The sequence below is a fragment of the Blennius ocellaris genome (assembly GCF_963422515.1).
Source record: "Blennius ocellaris genome assembly, chromosome: 15".
NCBI lineage: Eukaryota > Metazoa > Chordata > Actinopteri > Blenniiformes > Blenniidae > Blennius > Blennius ocellaris.
In genome coordinates, this window is record NC_137664.1 from 12125056 (window position 1) to 12144892 (window position 19837).

General features: G+C 43.1%; 2 protein-coding genes across 2 annotated transcripts in view; both read right to left on the reverse strand.

The window, feature by feature from the left end:
• Positions 1-3152: 3152 nt before the first annotated feature.
• nrarpa (NOTCH regulated ankyrin repeat protein a) lies at positions 3153-7607 on the reverse strand. Its single transcript, XM_080510173.1, has 2 exons — positions 7493-7607; positions 3153-7278 (listed from the first exon to the last, which is right to left on the reverse strand). The coding sequence occupies exon 2, from the start codon at positions 6736-6738 to the stop codon at positions 6400-6402; it is 339 nt and encodes a 112-aa protein (XP_080366299.1). The 5' UTR covers positions 6739-7278; positions 7493-7607; the 3' UTR covers positions 3153-6399.
• Positions 7608-15278: 7671 nt separating this feature from the next.
• exd3 (exonuclease 3'-5' domain containing 3) overlaps positions 15279-19837 on the reverse strand; it is a 39464-nt gene continuing 34905 nt past the window's right edge. The window contains exons 20-21 of the mRNA XM_080510162.1: positions 17058-17124; positions 15279-16923 (exon numbers count right to left, since the gene is read on the reverse strand). Coding sequence (XP_080366288.1) covers positions 16550-16923; positions 17058-17124 — 441 coding nt within the window. The 3' untranslated portion in view covers positions 15279-16549. The remainder of the gene's footprint in view (positions 16924-17057; positions 17125-19837) is intronic.

Here is a 19837-nt window from a genome sequence, read left to right on the forward strand (position 1 = left end):
ACTTTACTTTTAGCCACTCAAATCTGCCTCGATATTAAAAAAAACAATTACCTGTAGTGCCATTTACTCAACATGATATCAATACAGATTTGTTGATTTTAGAAGTCATGTCATGCTGTTTTAACAACGTATTATTAACAATAGTTAAAATCCGTTGGTATAAAAAAAAAAAAAAAAAAAAAAAAACAGCTACTTGTTGATCAAATGTAAATGAATCAAATTATTTTGTTAACTTGTTATATGTCGATAAAAGATTTTCGTTTTAAATTACAACCTGCTGCCATTCTGGCAAGGCCTGGCTTGTAAAAGAGATAATTTGATTTCAAGCAACTGCCTGGTAAAATAACATTGTGCGGCAGTCGAGTCATTTAAAGTTAAGTCTTATAACTCAGTAATCAAGTCAATACCAGCTCATTGTGAGAAAGATTGTGCAATCGAACCGCGTAACACTGAGCACAAGTCGAACAGTAGCCAGAATAAAATTAGGACTTCACTGATGCGAAACCAGTTAAATAGCATTTTACACGTATCACAAGATATTCAGTTAATCTTGTGTGCCACAGATTGGGTGTAACCCTTCAAATGAGGGGTGCAAGCATGGGTATGAATATTTTATGAGGCTCCTAACAATGGCCTTTTGAATAGAGGTGGCAGATAGTCACACAGATGCACTTGATTGCAGCTGCTGTGACATCAACCCAGAAACAATATGGAACATGTCTGCGGAATAAAACAAAACAACAAAAAACACAAACAATGCAAATATACGCCACTAGAAGTTGCTCTGTTTTCCATTGTCAACTCTTAACTTTCCCTTTAAAACTGATGGGATTTCAATGTAGTCCTCGTCTGTTTTCCAGACTTGCTGCAATTCCCCAAACAAATATTCATCTTGTTTTCCTCCCACTGTCTTTTCTGCAAAATGTCTTGTGTCGTCTGGCTGACTACATGCAGTCTCCTCGATGCAAAGGCCAGACTGAGATGAGCAAGGAAAGCCAAAGCACATGAAGAACCTATTAGGGGGCCTAGCAGCCAGCAGCAACCCTGGGAGGCCAGCCAACTCAGTGTGTGAACAATGGGAACCCAGCTCAACAAAAACATCCTGCAGAAGTGAGAGACGAGCAGGGAGAGAGAGAGAGAGCGAGAGAGAGAGATGGAGGAAAGTACAAGCGAGCAGCAGGCCAGATAACCCGCTTTGCCTGCCACGGTATCAAAACATCGATGGGTTTGGTGTTTGGAGGAGCTAACTTTCCCGGTGTTTGTGTCCGACAAAAAAGCACATCAGACCGACGCAGTTAATCGCTGCTGAAAATTTGAGCTGAGGTCGACTGCAGTTCAGCTGCAGCCCGGGAAACAGACCCCAACAGCTGCTGCAACGACGGCACAAAACTTTCACTTGCCAGTGAAAACCAGAAGTTAAAGACACTGGCTTTTTTTTCTCTCCCATGAACTGTCTCAAACCACAACCGTTATTTCCATCACGTCCGCAATCCACAAAATGCCCGCAACAGTGAGGAGTTGGTCGACACCCAGAAAATGTTGCAACGCAAACAGGTCCGACGTGTCGAAAAATGCATTGTTGCGCGGCGGTTCCCACAGTCCCTCAGTACAGTCATGCAGAAGCAGTTGCGACTTTCTAAGAAACAGTGAATGTGAGTCAGATCAAGGTGCCTTCCCACAGAAAAACAGGTACACGGGAAACATGCACACCAATATATACATTCTAAGCAGTCCTGTGTTTTGTGTTTACAGCAAGTAAACACAAAAATCCTCCAAGTTTAGTTTTCAAAGTATCACAATGGATTTCATGTAACGTACGATCGCTTACACATGAGATTTCAGTGAGATGGAAAAACCATTTAGGATCAATATCCGCTTTATGGCAACTCAAGACAGTACACTCCTCTGTCATCTTTCTTGTGAATTGCTTTTGTCTTCTACCAGGTGTAACTCATCGCATTCATTTTCGCATTCGCAGAGTTTGCCCTTTTTCTTATACAGTTGAAATTAAGTCGTCACCTTTGCAAACCATTTCCAGGACCTTTTCATGCCTCAATATAGAAGGTAAGACCATGTTAAATTACATACAGTATCTTGTGGAGAATGAGAAAAGTCACAAAAAGCATATTGCAAAACATTAACACGTGCTTTGCTCATTTGAAACCAACTAGATTAATACAAACACATATTTTATATAAACAATAGAACTCTTCCAGGGACAAAAAAAAATTGTACAAAGTTTTGTGAAGATTTGACATTTACATGATTTCCCAACTCCAATCAAAATATCTTAGAAAAAAAAACTGTGAAAAGTGCAGTTTTCTCTCAAAAAGAAAATTGTGAGACTGGCGTGAGGACAGGCGGGACATGTTTGACACACCCAGTTGCGTGCTTCAAAAACAAGTTCGTAAAAGGTTCTTAATTTGCTCATCTTGCCAAACCTTATTTGTCCCTGAGTGACAGACACTCGAGTGTCTGCAGAAAGCTCAGAGCGAGAGGTGGAAGCAGGCTGTGAGCAAAGAGCTGAATGGCTGCAGAGATCTGGGGTCTTAATCATTAGAACGAGAGCACAAGAGGAGAGTGTGTATTGGAACAGTTCCTTTGACCGTGTGTGTGTGCGTGTGTGTGTGTGTGTGTGTGTGTGTGTGTGTGTGTGTGTGTGTGTGTGTGTGTGTGTGTGTGTGTGTGTGTGTGTGTGTGTGTGTGTGTGTGTGTGTGTGTGTGTGTGTGTGTAACATAAAACCATCTCTCCCACAACACACACAGGGGAGGGGACCCTTCTTTAAACTGAGTCTACCCACAATGCACTGGGCTCCTTTATCCCGGCAGTGAAAGGATGAGGCCAGATAAATGACAAAAGGAGAGAATAGAGATCTGGGTTGGGCTCGGCTTGGGAGAGAGAGAGAGAGAGAGCAAGAGAGAGAGAGAGAGAGAGAGAGAGAGAGAGAGAGACAGAGAGAGAGAGACAGAGAGAGAGAGAGAGAGCAGGGTGGGGGTGTGATTCCCAAACCAACCTTTTTCTGTGAGAAAGAGAGGAGGAGGGAGGGTGAGAAGGGCGTTGAGCCGGGCACAGACCACAACTTTCTGCTTTGGAGGAAGGAAAGATGAGGAAGAAATGTATGCGTTCACACAGACATTTTAGGTTTAATGATTTCTTTACTGGCTTGTACACAAACGTACAAAAATAATACAGCACTCATCTCCGCATGACATCACGTCATCATCACAGTGTTACAAATGTTCAAAATAAAAGAATACAAAAAAAAAAACCATCCAAAAATCAGACATGATGGAACATCTGCATCACTCATGAAAATTCAACCGTTTCCTCTCGCTTGAAATGAAGCAAGACCAGAAATACAAGTTGGCCCAAAGAAGTCAGCAATTTTTCCTTTCTTTCTCTTTTCTGTATTTTTCTTTTTCTTTTTTTTTTTTATTAGAAAAAAAAAATCCTCTCATTTGTGTACACCAATCCGGCAGCTGGCTCCTTAGTCATAAATGTTATGACCTTGGTTAGCCAAATAACTGCACAAGCGTGCAATTTTTATTCTTGTCACAATGATCTTACCATCAAATGTATTATTCCCCTTAAAAAACAAAAACAGGAAGACAGCACTTCAGAAAAGAAAGTGCCCCAAGATATCATCATCATCATTGATATATATATCCATATGTATATATACATACACCCAATCACAGAGATACACGCGCCTTTGTTGAAAAACACCATGTTTTTTCCACAAAGTAATACACACATTAGGACTTTATCACCTGGAGCATATATTTATACAATAGTATTTTGTTGTGTTTGTTTTTTTTTTTTCTATTCAGAAAAAAATTAAAATGTTGACACATAAAAGCCAACTTTTCAACGACAGTCATCAGTGCAATATTCAAAAAAAAAAAAAAAATCAAGTTTAAGACAAGCGATGCATATTCATTTGTTGCCTGATACCAATCTATGAAGTGTGGAGCTATTGTATTAATTGTTGTTTTGTTTTCCAGGTTGCACTATGGGAAGTTTTTCATTTTCAGTCAGGATGACTGCTCTAACACAGTGGCACAGAACTCACGAGAAGCATGCACATACACACATTAAAAACACACACACACACACACTTCTCAATAGCTTCTCGTGAAGTGAGCCACTGCTGCTGCGAAGCTTCTACACAAGCCTGTTGGCCATTTGAGCAGTAGGCTTAAAAACAATATGTAAAAACAAACAAAAACATCAACATTAACAAGAAAAGAAACATACAAGCAGCATTGTTACAAATGTTAGGGTTGCCATGACGTTCGAAATGCAGCAGGCAAGTTTCTAAAAACCAATTTTTCCTTTTCTGTGACATCCTGCAATAGTCATGCTTTTTTTTTTCTCTGAAGTCTTCATTGTCCAACAGTATTAGGGTCCTGCTCAGTAGTAGTAACTATTCCAAAGCCTTGGCTCCTGCAGTTACCCCGTGCGAACACTGGGGGCGCACAAGGCTTGGTGTTTTGTGCAATAAAACTCCCTGCATTTATAAGTCATGCGATACAATTCCACTTTTTTGTACGAGTGAAACAAATAGAAAACAAAGATACAGGCTGAGAAAGAGACGGGGATGGGGGCGGGGGGGGTACGTTTACGAGGGGAAACATGCAACAATGGCATTATGTGTGTGGAGAAAAAAAAAAAGAAAAAGAAAGACTGGGAGAGAACCACAGAGACTCCCCTTTGCAGAAATGATGCTTTGATGCTTTGCTTGTCAGCACTGGTTTGGTTGTAGTGTAAATTAAAGAAGAAAAAAAATAAATCAAGATAAAAAAAAAAAAAAAAATCCCGACTAAGGATGCAGGAAAAAGGTTTGTCGTTGCATCTTCTGTACTGAAGTCCATGTGGCTTTACATAGTAGAAAACATCACAGGACAAACTGTGAATCTCTTCAGACTCAGGAGTGGTGAGAAAGCAGAGACAACTTGAGAATACTTTACAGTCGAGGTAGCTGGGAAAAGGCAACCAAACAAAGTCATTTTCTTTTCTTTTTTTTTTGAATTGGAGGAGAAAGTCCTCTTGAGGGTCATCAGGCCATAAGAAAAGTGAGAGATAGAGGGTATCTAGGACTGTGGGGGAGGAAGGTGGTGGGGTGGCAGGTCTACCTCCACATGGGACAGGTTACACTAAAAGAGTCTGAAGCAGCTTGAGTCACCCATGATATTCTCACACAGACTTTTTTTTTCAACTTTAAAGAAGAACCACAACATATTCAAAATGCATCTTCTCAATGTACCTTCATAAATAGAAAAAAACCCAGCCTGCTTTCACAGTGATGACTAGGATGTTAATAAAATACTGAAAGGAGATTATAAAGTGAATTCCAAAATGCGATTTGTATTTTTTTTTTTTACACAAAGCGAAAGCAGCTGTACTTTTTTTTGTACTTTTTTTTTTTTTTAGTAACACAATGACCATTGGCAAAGTGGTCGCACTGGCCTGAAAAAGTTGGACGCCAGCATGGCAAGAATCAGCTGTCTTTTTTCTTTTCCTTAAAAAAAAAAAACAGAAACAAAGTAAAGCTATTGTGTACAGTACTTCACAACAACTATGAATTGTTGTTGTTACATAAAGATTACACATGCGAAAAACCGTGTTGGATAGCCATAATGCCGCTCTTTGAGTTTAAAAAAAAATTTATCAATGAATTTAATAAAGAAAATAAAGACCTCTGGGTGCCAACAGAGGGCAACCCTTCTCAAGTTCATGTGTCTTCCCTTTCAGATATTCCAGCATGCAGCCATGTAGCATCAAGTGCCGTGTTTCATATAAAATAACTTATTTTTTTCTTTCTTTTAAGGGTTTTACAGACAATGAGGAGCAACAGGTCAAATCTGCTGCTCCCACAAAGAAACTATTCAACTGTACTGAGAATGGGAGGTCAGGGATGGAAAAAAAAACTGGGCCATCTGCACTCAGGAGTCCAAACACACACACACACACACACACACACACACACACACACACACACACACACACACACACACACACACACACACACACAGGTTTCTTTTAGAGTGGACGACACGATCGAGTATGCACATTCAATAGGAAAGCTTTAGTACCAAGAGAAATCAGCGGATTGGGGTTTGTTTGGAGGCGCAGTGTGCGACTCAGGAGTGCAGAGAGGGCCCCGTTTTGGTTTACAGTGAGGAAAGATTATTGTGCATACCTATTTTTTTTGTTTGTAAATTTTATTTCCTTTTTACTATATAAAATTTGGCACAACTATGTAAATAACCCCACAAGAGCCCGGCTTTCCTGTGTGTTGTGTTGCAGTTTTATATTTCACGTGTTGTTGTTGATGATTTTTCTCTTCTTTTTTCTTTTCTACTTTTTTCCATATTTTACCTGACAGCAGAGACAGATCACCGGGCGCCAGATGAGTACTTGGCCTTGGTGATGAGGTATAGCACAATGTCTTGGTGGCCCCCGAAGGCCGCGATGTGTAAAGCGCTCCACCCTTCCCTGTTCGCCAGCCGGATGTCTGCGCCAAACTTCACCAGCAGTTTCACCAGCTCCAGGTTGCCGTCGATGACGGACTGGTGGAGCGCCGTCTGGCCCTCAGGCCCGAAGGAGTTGACGTTGAACTCGCAGTTCGTCATGTTCTGCAGCAAAGATTGCAGCTCCCTGGTGTTGCCTTGATTCACCGCCTCCTGGAAAACCCTCTGCGGCGCGGAACAAGTCGACACATCCGCCTGGCTCATGTTTGCAGCTCGCTGGAGGGAGGGTGGGTGGATGAAGGGGTGCGGGTAATCCTGCCTGGGGCTCTAAAGCTGATAATAATCGTCTTCTCCCTGTTGCGCGTCTCTGGTCTGGTAACAATGCCACAGTTACACTGGATTACAACCAGTCGTTAAGGCACTTTAAAGTACTAAAACGGGAAGGGAAAAAAAAAAGAACAAATGGATATATCCCCAAAAAAGGACAAGAGAAGAGACGACACACTCGGTGTGCAAAAAAATGTTAATTATTGAGAGATCCTAAATCCCCTAAAACATTAAGAGGGTGCTCTCAAGAGATCCAGGGGTCTATAGATGTAGTTCCCCTTTTGTAGCAGCAGCAGCAGCAGTAGCAGGTAGCCTACACAGGGGATGGAGAAGAGAGAAACACCTCCGACTTGGCGTGGGGGAACTGGTGCACTATCTCCACAGGGCAGCCTCCTCTTTGTCGGACACCCGTCGGATTCCCCTGAACGGTCCAACCTGTATCCCCGCTATATGTCACTGCTCATATGGCCAGCGGTTCTGGGAAAGACACACACAAAAAGACAAGAGGGGTCCACGTGAATCCCGAATCCTCCCCAACAGGCTGCCAGAGAGAAAGAGAGAGACCCCGCATTCCGCCACATCCAGGAGCGAGGAGACCTCCGTGCGCACGAGCTTTACGCACGGATACACAGCGCGAATTGTGCCACCAAACGCGTCTGGAGCGGCAATCCGGTGCAGATCTGGGACTTACCTGTGACAGATGGACGGGTCCGTAGCGACGCGAACGATAGAAATCCACCGTGTTGGCCCGGTCTGTGTCCTCTCGCGGTCCGTGTGAGTCTCTGCCCTGCGCTGCGCTCTGGGGGAATATTTTACGCGTCCTTTAGGCTGCTTTGCATGACAATACCTTCCCAAAGAATCAACTGTGAAGGAATGGGCGGAGACCCGCGGAGGTTATAGGCTGCCGGCCCGGTTAGAGGGAGGGATCAGGAGCCCTGTGAATCTGCGGGGAGGGGGCGTGGTGTTCCGAGATGCTTGGGCTGATTGGGGGGGGGGGGGCGACGCTAAAATGTTGCCGCAGAAATATTAAACAAGCCGCCCGCAGCAATGGTGATCTTCATATCCGATCTCCAGCAGACCCACCAAGTGAGATGGACAGAAAGCCAGAGGAGGCTGTGATGGTGACAAGGAGCGCATCATGGAGAGAAGGGACATAGGAATATGAGCAAAAACAGCGAGAAATGAAAAAAATCCCAATCATGGCTCGTTCATATATTGGGATATAAACACCAGGAGCATCAGGGAGAAGTTTATCATTTCTAAAAGATAGATTTCAGGAATACTGAAGAAATATGACTAAATGAAGAAATGTATTGCATAATAAAGATTTATAAGGCACTTTATTTAAATTTATTCATGGACATATTAAATATTTTGCGTGCTGAATTGTCAGAGAATTGCACGAATTTTCTTCAATGTCAGTGAGGATCTCACTTCATTTGTGCACAAATATGAAATAAAAGTAAAAACTGTGTTGGTGTTGGTTTGCGTAATCTCACGGTAAGAGTCAACCAGAACTGTGAATTGAAAAGAACATTTCCGAATATTCAACATGTGCTTCTTCGTGGGACATTTTTACCATTTATGTTCAACCAAAATCAGCGAAGAGTTAGGTTTATTCTCGGCGCACCAAATGGTAACGGCAGTAAAACAGAAACTCCAAACGGGCCGCGTCTCTGTACCTCTCCGTTTATAAAAACACCTCCGAGCAGGAGATTATAGGTGGCTGTTTAAATCATAAACGGCGGATATAGTCCAGTTGTTTTTAAATGACTAGACTGTGGGACTTCAAATAACAAAAGCTCTGCGCTACTTCCTCTTTGCAAGTGAAAAGAGGTGACGCTTTGCGCAGATTGACACGCCGCTCAGCTGCGCCCGCCACCGTGGGAACTGGGCGCCCGCGTGTGTGTGTGTGTGTGCGTGTGTGTGTGTGTGTGTGTGTGTGTGTGTGTGTGTGTGTGTGTGTGTGTGTGTGTGTGTGTGTGTGTGTGTGTGAGAGAGAGAGAGAGAGAGAGAGAGAGAGAGAGAGAGAGAGAGAGAGAGAGAGAGAGAGAGAGAGAGAAAGAGAGCGAGAGAGAGAGAGAGAGATGGTCAGACAGATAGATAGATGGAGAAAAACACGTGGAAACCACAGCGGCTCCAGCCTGGTTTCTCAGCCCCCTCCTCAGACCGTCTGCTCCGTTTGTCGGCCCCCGATAACATCCACCGTCTCGAGCGTGACACTTCGTAAAAAGCCGCTCTGCGCTCTGATGGTTTGGTGGCTTTCACACTGTCCTCATTTTCCCACACTGTCAACTGTACATTTGGCGCACGTCTGCTGCCGCATCTGCATTGCAAGAGGGTGCGATTGCAGCTCGTGTGTGTGTGTGTGTGTGTGTCACATATATCCAAGTCAAAATGTCTGAAAATTGATAGGAAGAAGTAAAACTTACCACTTCCCCATTATTCAATGATCACATTATGTAACTATCCTATTACTTAATTATAATAATATAATTCTTTTAGCACTTGTTTATTTGCAGATTTTTTTTCCACGAGTACATTTTCACTTTGCTAATACTTCTAATACAACCATGTTTTTGGAAATGACTGTTGTAGTCTATAAAGGTGAAATAATATGCAAAATCAACTTTATAATGCCTTTCTAACAGTAATTTGTCCCCACAGCCTGTGTATGAGGCCCATGACGTCTGTAATCTCCCTCACCTGCTTATTCCATTTCTTATCATACATTCAGTACATTATGAAAAACCCTAACAGTTACTCTTACGGTTAGCAGGCACTCACGTTAACTACTTGGTTGCATTTCTCTATGATTATAAATAGCTGTAGTCCAGGTAGATAAAAGTACACACATGATTTTTGGTTGGTACTGTATAGAAGCTTAAATGTGTTCATTCATACTGTTTAGGTAAAATGACAATTGCATAACCTTAAACAGGATATATACGCTTACTGCCATCATCTCTGAAAACTGACTACAATCATTGGTTAAATCACGCAAAACAGACTTTAATAGTGAACTCATGTAAAGTGCAACAATGTGAACTCACAACAAACATGTAAGCTTGACTAAATGCATACATTGAAATAAATATAGACACATTTCTAACACCGCATTCATCCATGACACTCACAAAGTGGTGTGATCCACATTTAGAAGGACTGTACAACAGCTTGGGTCCATCGAGTGTGTTCAGGTCACACCAAGGTTATTGACATCAGGCTATTACTGTGTTTTGTAGTTGGTTGAAAAAGGAGTATTTTGTATATTGAAAGGACAATGAGTCACTTTGAGCTACATATTGACTTCATAATGTGATGCTGTCTTTGCCAACAGTAAACACATGCTCACGTGGCAATGTGGTAAAATGTTTCATTGTGCAGTATAATTTAACCACACTTATGTCAGCCAGCCAGAAATAAGTGTGTCTGTCAGCTGCTATGTAATTACACATTGCTAATGTTCATATTTATGTCTGCAAAGTTGCTCAAATGACTGCCAGTGATGGACAATAGGTCCAAAACATCAAACCTGAGGGACGATGACTCATCTGTATTCTTCCTTTTCTGTGACTATTTGTTTATTTTGGTAGTTCCTTTGCATCAAGCAGTCCACAGCTGCAAACACTCAAAGACTTCAGCTATGACTCATTCATAGAAATGTGATGAAAACAGTTTCATACAGCCCAAAGTTAGATGTATTTTCCTGGAGGTGAGAACTAAAAAAAAAAAAAAAGGTAGAAAACGCAGTTTGCTTTTCTTAACCTTATCTGCCAATCTTTATGACTGAAAATCTTAAAGGGATTAATTTAGTTTTTAATGCATCACTGAGAGCCTTCACATCAGGACAGATGAAAACTAATGCACGAGACAGATCGCACACACAAATATTTATTTGAACGTCGTTCAGTACATTTCAGAGATGAAAGAAATATTAAGGCGTCAAGTCCGTCACAGGTTTTAACTTCTATTTTAAGTTAAAACGATATTGAGGAAAACTGTGTATTTGCCCTGTCAGTAGGAGTCACAGGACGAGTATAGAGAGAGAGAGAGAGAGAGAGCGAGAGAGAGATCGCAGCAGGACAGATGTGAACATGATACTTTCATTTATCTCAAGTAGTTTAAATGTTTATTCCTTATCTCTAGTATCTGACATAACTGTCCTTCACGTGTTGAGTCTTTTTCAAAACTCCTTGGGCAAATCGGTAAAACATTTCATCTGACTCATCACTCATTTCCAGTCACCAGTGATGCTATTGTTGAAGTAGTTGTAAAACAAACCTCAACACTGAACAATGCACGATTGGCTCTAATGCACCAATGGAATTGGAAACCGTCACTAGTAAACTCCAAAATATACAACAAGGCAACTCGTCAAGTTCTATCATCTTACTTGAATACTTTATTGAAGGAGTTCATTTAGTGACTTCCAAAAAAATGCTCACTCGTGAAGTCTAAAGTCAAAGTCGCTTTACTGTCCACCAGTTAAACGTGCAAGACTTTTATTGCTCACTAGTTGCTGGTACGTCTTTATGTCTAACTAGTAGAGATGAAGACAACGAGTGAAGTATGCCAGAGATCAACGGATTGCAATAAACAAACAAGCGGGCCGGTTGCTGGTGCCGCTTCAGTCACACGCTGGTGGAGGGCATGTAGTGTGAAAGCGACCACAACAGGGTGTGCAACCATCTGCAGCACGCGTTCACAGGCTTGAGCTAAAATAAATAATGCTGCCATATCCTCGTGTGGTGCGTATTGTGGCTTGTGCCAGTGAGCAAGTAATGACGCAATATCAACAACTCATGAGAACAGTGGAGCCTGGTCTCCACTGACAGGTGTGAAAAGATTCTGACTAATGTGTGCTTCCTTCAAAGGGTGTATTAATTTAATACACATAGTCATGCTCTAAAGTTCAAGATACTTGAGGTATCTTGAACTTTAGTACGTACTCGAGACATCGGATTGATCCCAACATTATTGTGCAGTGTGACAACTACCCCATACACACACCAACATATAGCTTCCTCTGTATCCTCCTGTCCACCTGCATATGACACGGATGGACAGAAACAATCGAGACAGTTTGAAATCCACAGTGTGCGAAAAATGTAAACCTAAGGAGCATTGGTATGGTTTTAAAGCCAGTTGAGCTCATAGTCAATGAGTTAAAAAAAAAAAAATCATTTCTGTATTTGAATGAAGTTCATTGGTGGAGACACTTTGTTTTCCTCCTTTAACGTCCAAAACTTTTGCACAACCCTCCACATTTAATTTTTTCCTTCTTCTTTTGTCTTGGGTTACTGAATGGTGCGGAACATTTTCTGGAAAATCAGGAACATCTGTCCGCTATCAGAGCTTTAGCTTGCAATGCGTCTGGACACTTGGAAAACATTTGCACAGACAGCAGGAGCCAAAAGTTTCTCCACTGGATGAGTTTCTCCCCAAATACCCTCCCCAACACACAGTACACTCCACTCTGGAGTCTTTCCTGGTAATGTGTGCCTGGGGTGCAGCCAAGGTATGCTCGTTTAAGCAGAGATAAAATACTTGGTCCATTGTTTTTTTTCTAATTCCCCATGTCCAATTATTATTACGCTACTTTGTCAGGCTAAAAAAATACTTCTGCATTCCTGTACTGTGTAAAAGTGCACACAATTTATTTATTTATTTAAAGTAATTCAACCCAAGGACTTTTATTCGTCATTTTCAACGACTGGGGGCAGTGAAGTCTGACTGGTGCCCTGAATCCAGCACCCCTCCAGCTTGTGAATGGAAACTGGTTCCACCAAGATAGCGCAAATCTATTCTGGTTCTGTTTGTGCAGCCATATCTCTGCCCAGCCGCCATGTGTTGATAAACAAGGCGTGCATATTTTTCCATAAAGAGAAAGAAGCGAGAGACGTTGAGCTTTGCACGGAGACAGCCGGACCGCGCAACGAGAGCCCAGTGTACCTGGACCAAGACTCTGACACAACATGTTGGGCCAGCCGGGGCCGGACGAGACGGTAGGAGCCTCCCCCCCTCCCGTCCAGTCCGGTCGCCCGGACAAGACGCATGTCGCTGAAGAGCCAAGATAGGGGGAAAAAAAGTCACTCTGCGGGATGCAAGAGGGAAGCAAAATGAAACGTGTCGCACAAATGCCACAACGCAGTGGCAGTATTGTTCTTTTACATGACTGAAAGCGAGTGTGTGTGAGAGAGAGAGAGAGCGAGAGGGGGAGAGAGAGAGAGAGGGAGGTGACGTTTCACCAGGCGGGGAGGTTCTTCTGAATCCAATTCATTCCGGGCACCACGTGTCCTCAGAGCGTGGGAAAGAGGCGAGCTTTTCTTCCCAGCAAAGAAAGAGCAAGGATCAAATAACACGGTGCTGCAGCAGAAAGCTCGCGCTCTGCAGAGGCCGGGGCTGCGACCACCCGGACAAGGACCAGGAGGCAGAGAGGGTTACTTTAGGGAGCTATAGGGTGTCAACTTTGTTCATACCAATAAAAATACTTCCGGAAAGCTGGATGTCACTTGCAGTTATGACACAGTTCGCCTTGGGAGGAGGGGTGGCTGAATGCCAAGAATTTTTTTTCCCCTTCTTCTCCTCTCCATTTCAGGATGTATGCTCGAAATGCAACAGATCATGTACATTGTCTCATCTTTGGTGGATCTCTTCCTTTTTTAATGATGTAACCTGGCAAGAGAAGGTCCAAACTCTCCTGCAGCAAACTCCGCTCCATTCATCTCCACATGACGATCAGCCGTCCCCATCTCCACACTGGTTCTAAGCTCATTTCAGATGACTTGGTACAGAGTTGCGTCCAAGAATGGCAAGCATCTCCAGATTTTCAGAACCTCAATGGGAAACAAAGTATAAACTGTAAGTGAAAATAACAGGGAGGCACAATTTCATAGCTGAGCCCACAAATACAGTGCAAACGTTGGAAAGAGAAGACTAACCCAAAAAGTGCACAGTTCACATTTACATGAAATAGATGAAAGATCCAGACGATACATTAAAACAAACGCAGTTCAAGTAAAATGAAAGGGATAAAAACGGGTGATTTAAAAGACGTTCAAAAGTTGAGTAAAAACTGTATGAACAGCTCACATGGTGACGAAGGGCAAAGAGAAAAGGTGGGTTCATGCTTAAATCAAAAGTGAAGCAAACGGCTAATAAAATGGATCAGAAACCAGGTTAGAGTCGTTGACTGCACCGTGACAAACACACAAAATGGTGGTCATGTTCTGTAAATCATAGCTGGTTCAGTGTCGTTCATCAGTCCCAGCAGAAAAAAAAGCCATGAATCCCCGTTCTCTCTCATGAAAGTTAGTCGAACTATCAGGTGTGAAGTTATCACTGCAGAGGCGGGCGTAGCTGCTAAAATCTTAAAAGTTCTCATCAGGGTGGCTTTTTCATACAAGATCTCCAAGCTCGAGAGTCAGGCCGACTAAACAATCAGTGATCTGCTGTCAGTGTCGCCGGTGTGCTCGGACTCAGTCGACGTTCGGACATTAACATCCGTCAGGTTTCATACCGCGCTGCTCAGCTGAGGCTGAACGTATCCCTTCTTTTTTGTAGAAAAGACAAAATATTTCACTGATTTCAGAAAAGATTCAACGTTAGACTTTGATCCTCTATATTTCTAGGAATTTTATTTTTAATCAGTTTAAAAAAAACAAACATTTGCTGCATAGATTTAAGGCTGTTTAGTCCGCATCCTTTCTTCTGAACATGGAAGGTTAAAAAAAAAAAAAAGTGAATTTCTTCCACAAGACTTCAATGAGTTTCACATCTGGAGAGTAAGCGGATACAGCGACCAGGCATTTTGATTCAAATCCAGAGTTTTTCCACAGTAACTTTTACCTTCTATCAGTTGGAATAACGTGCCATGCCACCTGACACATTTCACCTCGCGCACATCAAACACTTGGAAGAATTCAAAGCGACTGTGATGTGGTTATTAGTGGGATGATAATGTGCATGTTCTGGAGTGTTAGGATATGCCCAGAGACACAAAACTCTTCGACTTGTTCGTCCTGCAGCTGCTGTGAATCAAACACAGTCATTGAAAAACACGCCGATCTCGGTGATTCAGTGTGACCCCGTCTTTGAGAATCACTCCAGCTTTTTGCCTCGATGCAAATTACACGATCAATAAAACTAGGCGCACATCTGGCTTTGGTTAGAGATCCCTACGTTTTATGACTGTATAACAATCTGAATTCAACCATACGATGCAGCTTCAACACAATGCCTACTTTAACCCTTTAAAGGCACACTCAAAGTGAAAAGTGAGACTCTGAGACCTCCACATCTTCAGTGTGACTTTTTAATTACAATTTGTACCAAAATTATCTACAATCTGATTTTTCCAGCACTGGAAACCCAGCAAAGATGTAAGCACTGCACATGCAATCACTTTACTCATATGTTCTGACACAAATATAATGTCTATCGCTACATGAAACGGTTTTCAGCTCCATCGCAAAGCAAAAAAAACCCAAAAGCTAGAAGTGAAGAAAACAAAGTGATGTTTCTTTTTCCATTACTGCGGCTTCACTCTTGAGTTCAGCATTGTTTTGTGACAAGCCAGCTTCACCGGATAAAGAATATGCGCGATGTTGTGCAATGTGGGAAAAATCTTTTTTTTTTTCTTCCCTTTAATGGCTGGACGAAATTGAATCAAAGTAAAGTCAAACTGAGCCAAAAACTGGCAGAAGACTCAATAAAAACTCAATTTAAAAAGAAAAAAAATTGGCTTCTCGACAGTTAAATTGCAGAATTTTCCAGATTCAATCTCTTATTCACAGAAACCAAGTCTTGCTTGTGGGATTGGAGGAGAAAATGCGAAGGGATTGTGTAGGTATGTGCCAAGTTACCTTCTGTGACTCAACAGCTCCGGGGCAGGAAACCCCCACGCTGATGTTACACCTGAGAGGCATCAGTGAAGCTCAGATGATCTCATCAATCTGCCCACCTTTAGTCCTTGGCCATCTGCTTCGTGAATTTAGAAAAGCCATCTGTTGACCCTCATAAGCTAATGCTGCTTCCCACTGATAAAGAATAAAATAACACTTTAAGATTTATTGGAACAAAAAAAAAAAACATTGCATAAAAGTAATCACGATGAAAAAGTACAGTTTGAGAAATGTTGGCAAAGTCAGAACAGTAAAATCAAAAACAGCTGTCACCAGATGTGACCCCATAAAGTGCAGAATGCAACAAAATCCACACCGATGCACACGTTTTACGCTTTACAGTCTGATCACATAAATCCTCGGTGAATGAACGCGCTCCCGAGGAATTAACATATCACATACAGTTCAACGTGTCACATCTAAAACTAAGAACGACTCCAACCATGACTTCTCTTAACAGATACGCGACGATGCGATCCTGGCGTGAGCGCTCTTTGGTTTACTAAAACCTCAATTTTTTTCACATATTGTGTAAAACCGTACCTCTGAGAAATGTCTCTGGAATATAAAAAAAAATAGGAAATGAAGAGAGAATAAAGCTGATATTCAGCAAAAAAATGATGTGAGGGTCCGTCACTGTCCTCACTTTAAATAGCTCAGTTGGATTTAAACCCAAAGATCGAAGCTGATGACTTTGTACTTAAAACAAGGGCAACTAAAATTCAGGAGTAGAGAAGTAGCAACAATATAATCTCAAAGTAATTGATGGGTAGGAAGTCGACTGAAAACGTATACTTTTATCTGACCACAGATGAAATTTGCCGACGCCTTCGTTTGTGTGGTCAGTTTTGCAGTGCCAGTGCAGTAACGGGCGACGCAGATGCTTCATCGTCTCCGTCGGTCAGACTCAACACTTCCTGAAACATGGAGAGGACGCGGCCGAAGTGCGAGCCTTCCCAGAACACCTTGCCACATCTGGTGCAGACGTAGAACAGCGATATCCTCGGCAACAGTCCAGGGGGCACGGCGTGGAGCTGCATGGGCGACCCCCCGGGGAAGGCCAGCGTGTCGGGGTCCAGCCCTGAGAGGGAGGCCCACCGACACTGAGGGGCATACCTGGGGAGGCCGGGGTTCACGGAGGGGGCGAGATCCTCGTGGTCCTGGTGGTGAGATTCCTGCCATGCGTCGTCAGTGTCGTCCTGCTCCGGTAAAAACCCTACGAAGCAAATACGAGTTTATCACCGCTTTAACAGAAGGAAGCACTCTTGGCATGTATATATATATATATATATATATATATCTTTAAACACATTGATTTGTATCGTGAGGTGAGATAAAGGTTTGGGGCACCTTTCTGTTTGAGCATCCTGGTCATGTCTTCTCTGGGAACAGACGCATACTCGTCGCTGTTGCATGCCTGCAGAGAACAAAACACAGCGGACTAATTAACCTGGAAGAGAGACCATAAACAAACATTTTCAAACTTTACATTGTGCTTCGAGTCCTCCTAAACAGCGGGTTAACTGCGTTCAAAATGGCTTTTAACCCTTTAATAACTAGATTGCGTCACATTTTCTCATGCTGCAGAAAACACAATGAGACAATGATTCTGCTCCTCTTTCAAAAACAACTTCCACTTTCAAAATATGACTGTCATTCAGTGTTATTGTGCATTTTCAACTGGACTGAGAAGCTCATGTGTCGCAGGAGCTTGTTTGTCTGATTGGGTAGTTGTACTGAGGAAGTCCACCATGACGCTCCAAAATGTCTCTTTCTCTGCTTTCCGGAGTTCTTGAATTGTCAAGATATGACAAAAGGTCCAGTTGGTATAATTTGCCAAAATGCTAGCAGAGCAGGAATAGAAGGGTTAAACCCCTCTCGGGCAGACAGACAGATCTCTCCTCACTGACATCAAAATATAGCAGAGAATTCATTTGTTCATTTAGTGAAGAGGAAAAAAAGAACTAAAATGATAATTGAAATGGTGGACAGACTTAATCTCATTAACATGTTTGCCAATTTACTCAAGAGCTGATTTAACTCGCCTCGTTATTGCACACATATTACACCGTTGTGCTGGGGTAGACTGCGATGGCATGATGCCAACATGATGGCATATAATCAGTCACGGCTTGTCATTTACCAAACATCCCTGTATAAGCGAGATAAAACGGGTAAAAGTAGGGCTGCTTGATAACTTGTGTTGACCCGTTCACACGTTCGACAGCAGAGGCACATTTTTCCCAGGTTGTTGCTTTGGTGTGAAAGGGTCCAAGTGTCACAGGAGGAGGGATCAGATCGGTGTGAGTGAGCGTTCAGACAGCGTTTACGCCTGGGTAGTGTTCACATGTCCGTGCTGCCTTGTCCTCCTCCGTGGCAAAGGGCTCCCTGCTGGGACATTAGTGAGCTCTTGTTTGCCGGCCCCTAACGCGAGCACACACACTTGTCTGTGAGCCATCCTGACAGCGTGTCGGTGCTAAAAACCTTGTCAATACACCTGAGCACCACCCAGCAAACAGCATTCCACTTAGAGGTGCGCAATAAATCAAACCCGGGATCTTCGGCTCGATTGAGGCTCATCTCTACGTTTGAGGGGGGGTGGGGGGGTAAAAAAAAAAAAAAAAAAGAGCATAAATGCGGGTAACACAAAAGTGAGTGCCCTCCTCTGTGTGCTCACGCAGAGTAGCCGGGTCCGTCTCTGTGGCGACGGAGGTCAGGACTGGAGAAAGTGGCGACGGAGACGGCAGAGGTGTGGGAATGGCAGAGGTGTAATCTCCTGCCTCGACTGTGGGAATGAAGTTTCCCTCTCCTTCAGCACATTGACCTCTTTATGCTTGTCCTCAAACGGGCATAGAAAAAAAAAAAAAATGAAAACCACAGGGAGAAAATACTTTACAATTTGCAGAGGGCTACACAACACTGCGCATAAACCGCAAGCATACAAACGCACACAAGCTTGTACACATGGCTCACGCATACGAAAAGCAGGCCGCCGCCAGGAAAACACAGCGAGCTATTTGCTCAGCTCAAAAGTTTCCCAGAGTTGAGCAAGCCAGAACCTGCACTGAACTCTCAGGGCTAAGCCACGGACAGCGGGCACACACGCAAACCTGCATGGAAACAACTCCACAATTAATCCAAACACTTAGGTACAAGAGCAATGATCCAGCAGAAATCCGCCAGACAGCAATGTGGGAGGATGACTGGTGTAAATTAAACACACACTCAAACACTGATATTAGCCGATCTAACACATAAAATATATCTGTGAACAGCCGGGACTTGTTTTTGTACTTAAGTGCAGGATTCCAGAGGCATGTCGCCGTCACAGAGAAGGTAATAAACAAAGCGGCCTCCTGCGGAGCTTTAAAGCACCACTGACCCAATTCCAGGACAGAAATCAACCCTGTGCATGTTTGAGTTTCCTCGTGGGGCTTCAATTACATGCAGATTGGTCACCTGCTTTGACACTTTTAAAGAATTGATGCAGATGTCACATTGGCGCAAAGCTCCGCTCTACGCGCAAAACCACAAAATGTCCCCGCTGACACCAAGCGCTGGTTTGAAACATTTGCAAACATGAAAAAAATAACTCTTTCAAAAGGGGGTTCCAAGAAGCGGTTCAACTGTTTTTCAACGACAATTCAAGGCTTGCGGGAGGGCCTCAACACCCAATTCAAACCAGCCCAACGTCCCAAAGCATTTAACAGTGTTGGTATTTTTTTTTTCCCCCTTCTTTTTTTTTTTTTTTTTAAATTTAACTCTGCAAAGTTTCAGGCGGTTGCTGCATTGTCTCGCTCGCTCTGTCCTTTTGCTCTTTCGGAGTTTTCTTCAGGGAACCTCCTGCGTTCTCACACTCTGAACGCTCCTTGCCGTGACAACAAAAGCTATCTAAAGTGTGATACTGTGTTTCAAAGGATGGGAGATGGTGGAAAAAAAAAAAAAGAAAGAGAACAGGGGGGGGGGGGGGGGGGTAGGGAGGAGGTAGGAAAGAGAGGGGGGTGAGAAAAAAGGAGGTGGTGGTGGGGGGATTTCCCCCCCCCCCCCCCCCCCAACGTGCTCAAACACACTGCGCTGGCTCTGTAGGCAGCTCCCATGGGAAAATCCTAAACTGATCTCAAGAGGCGGTG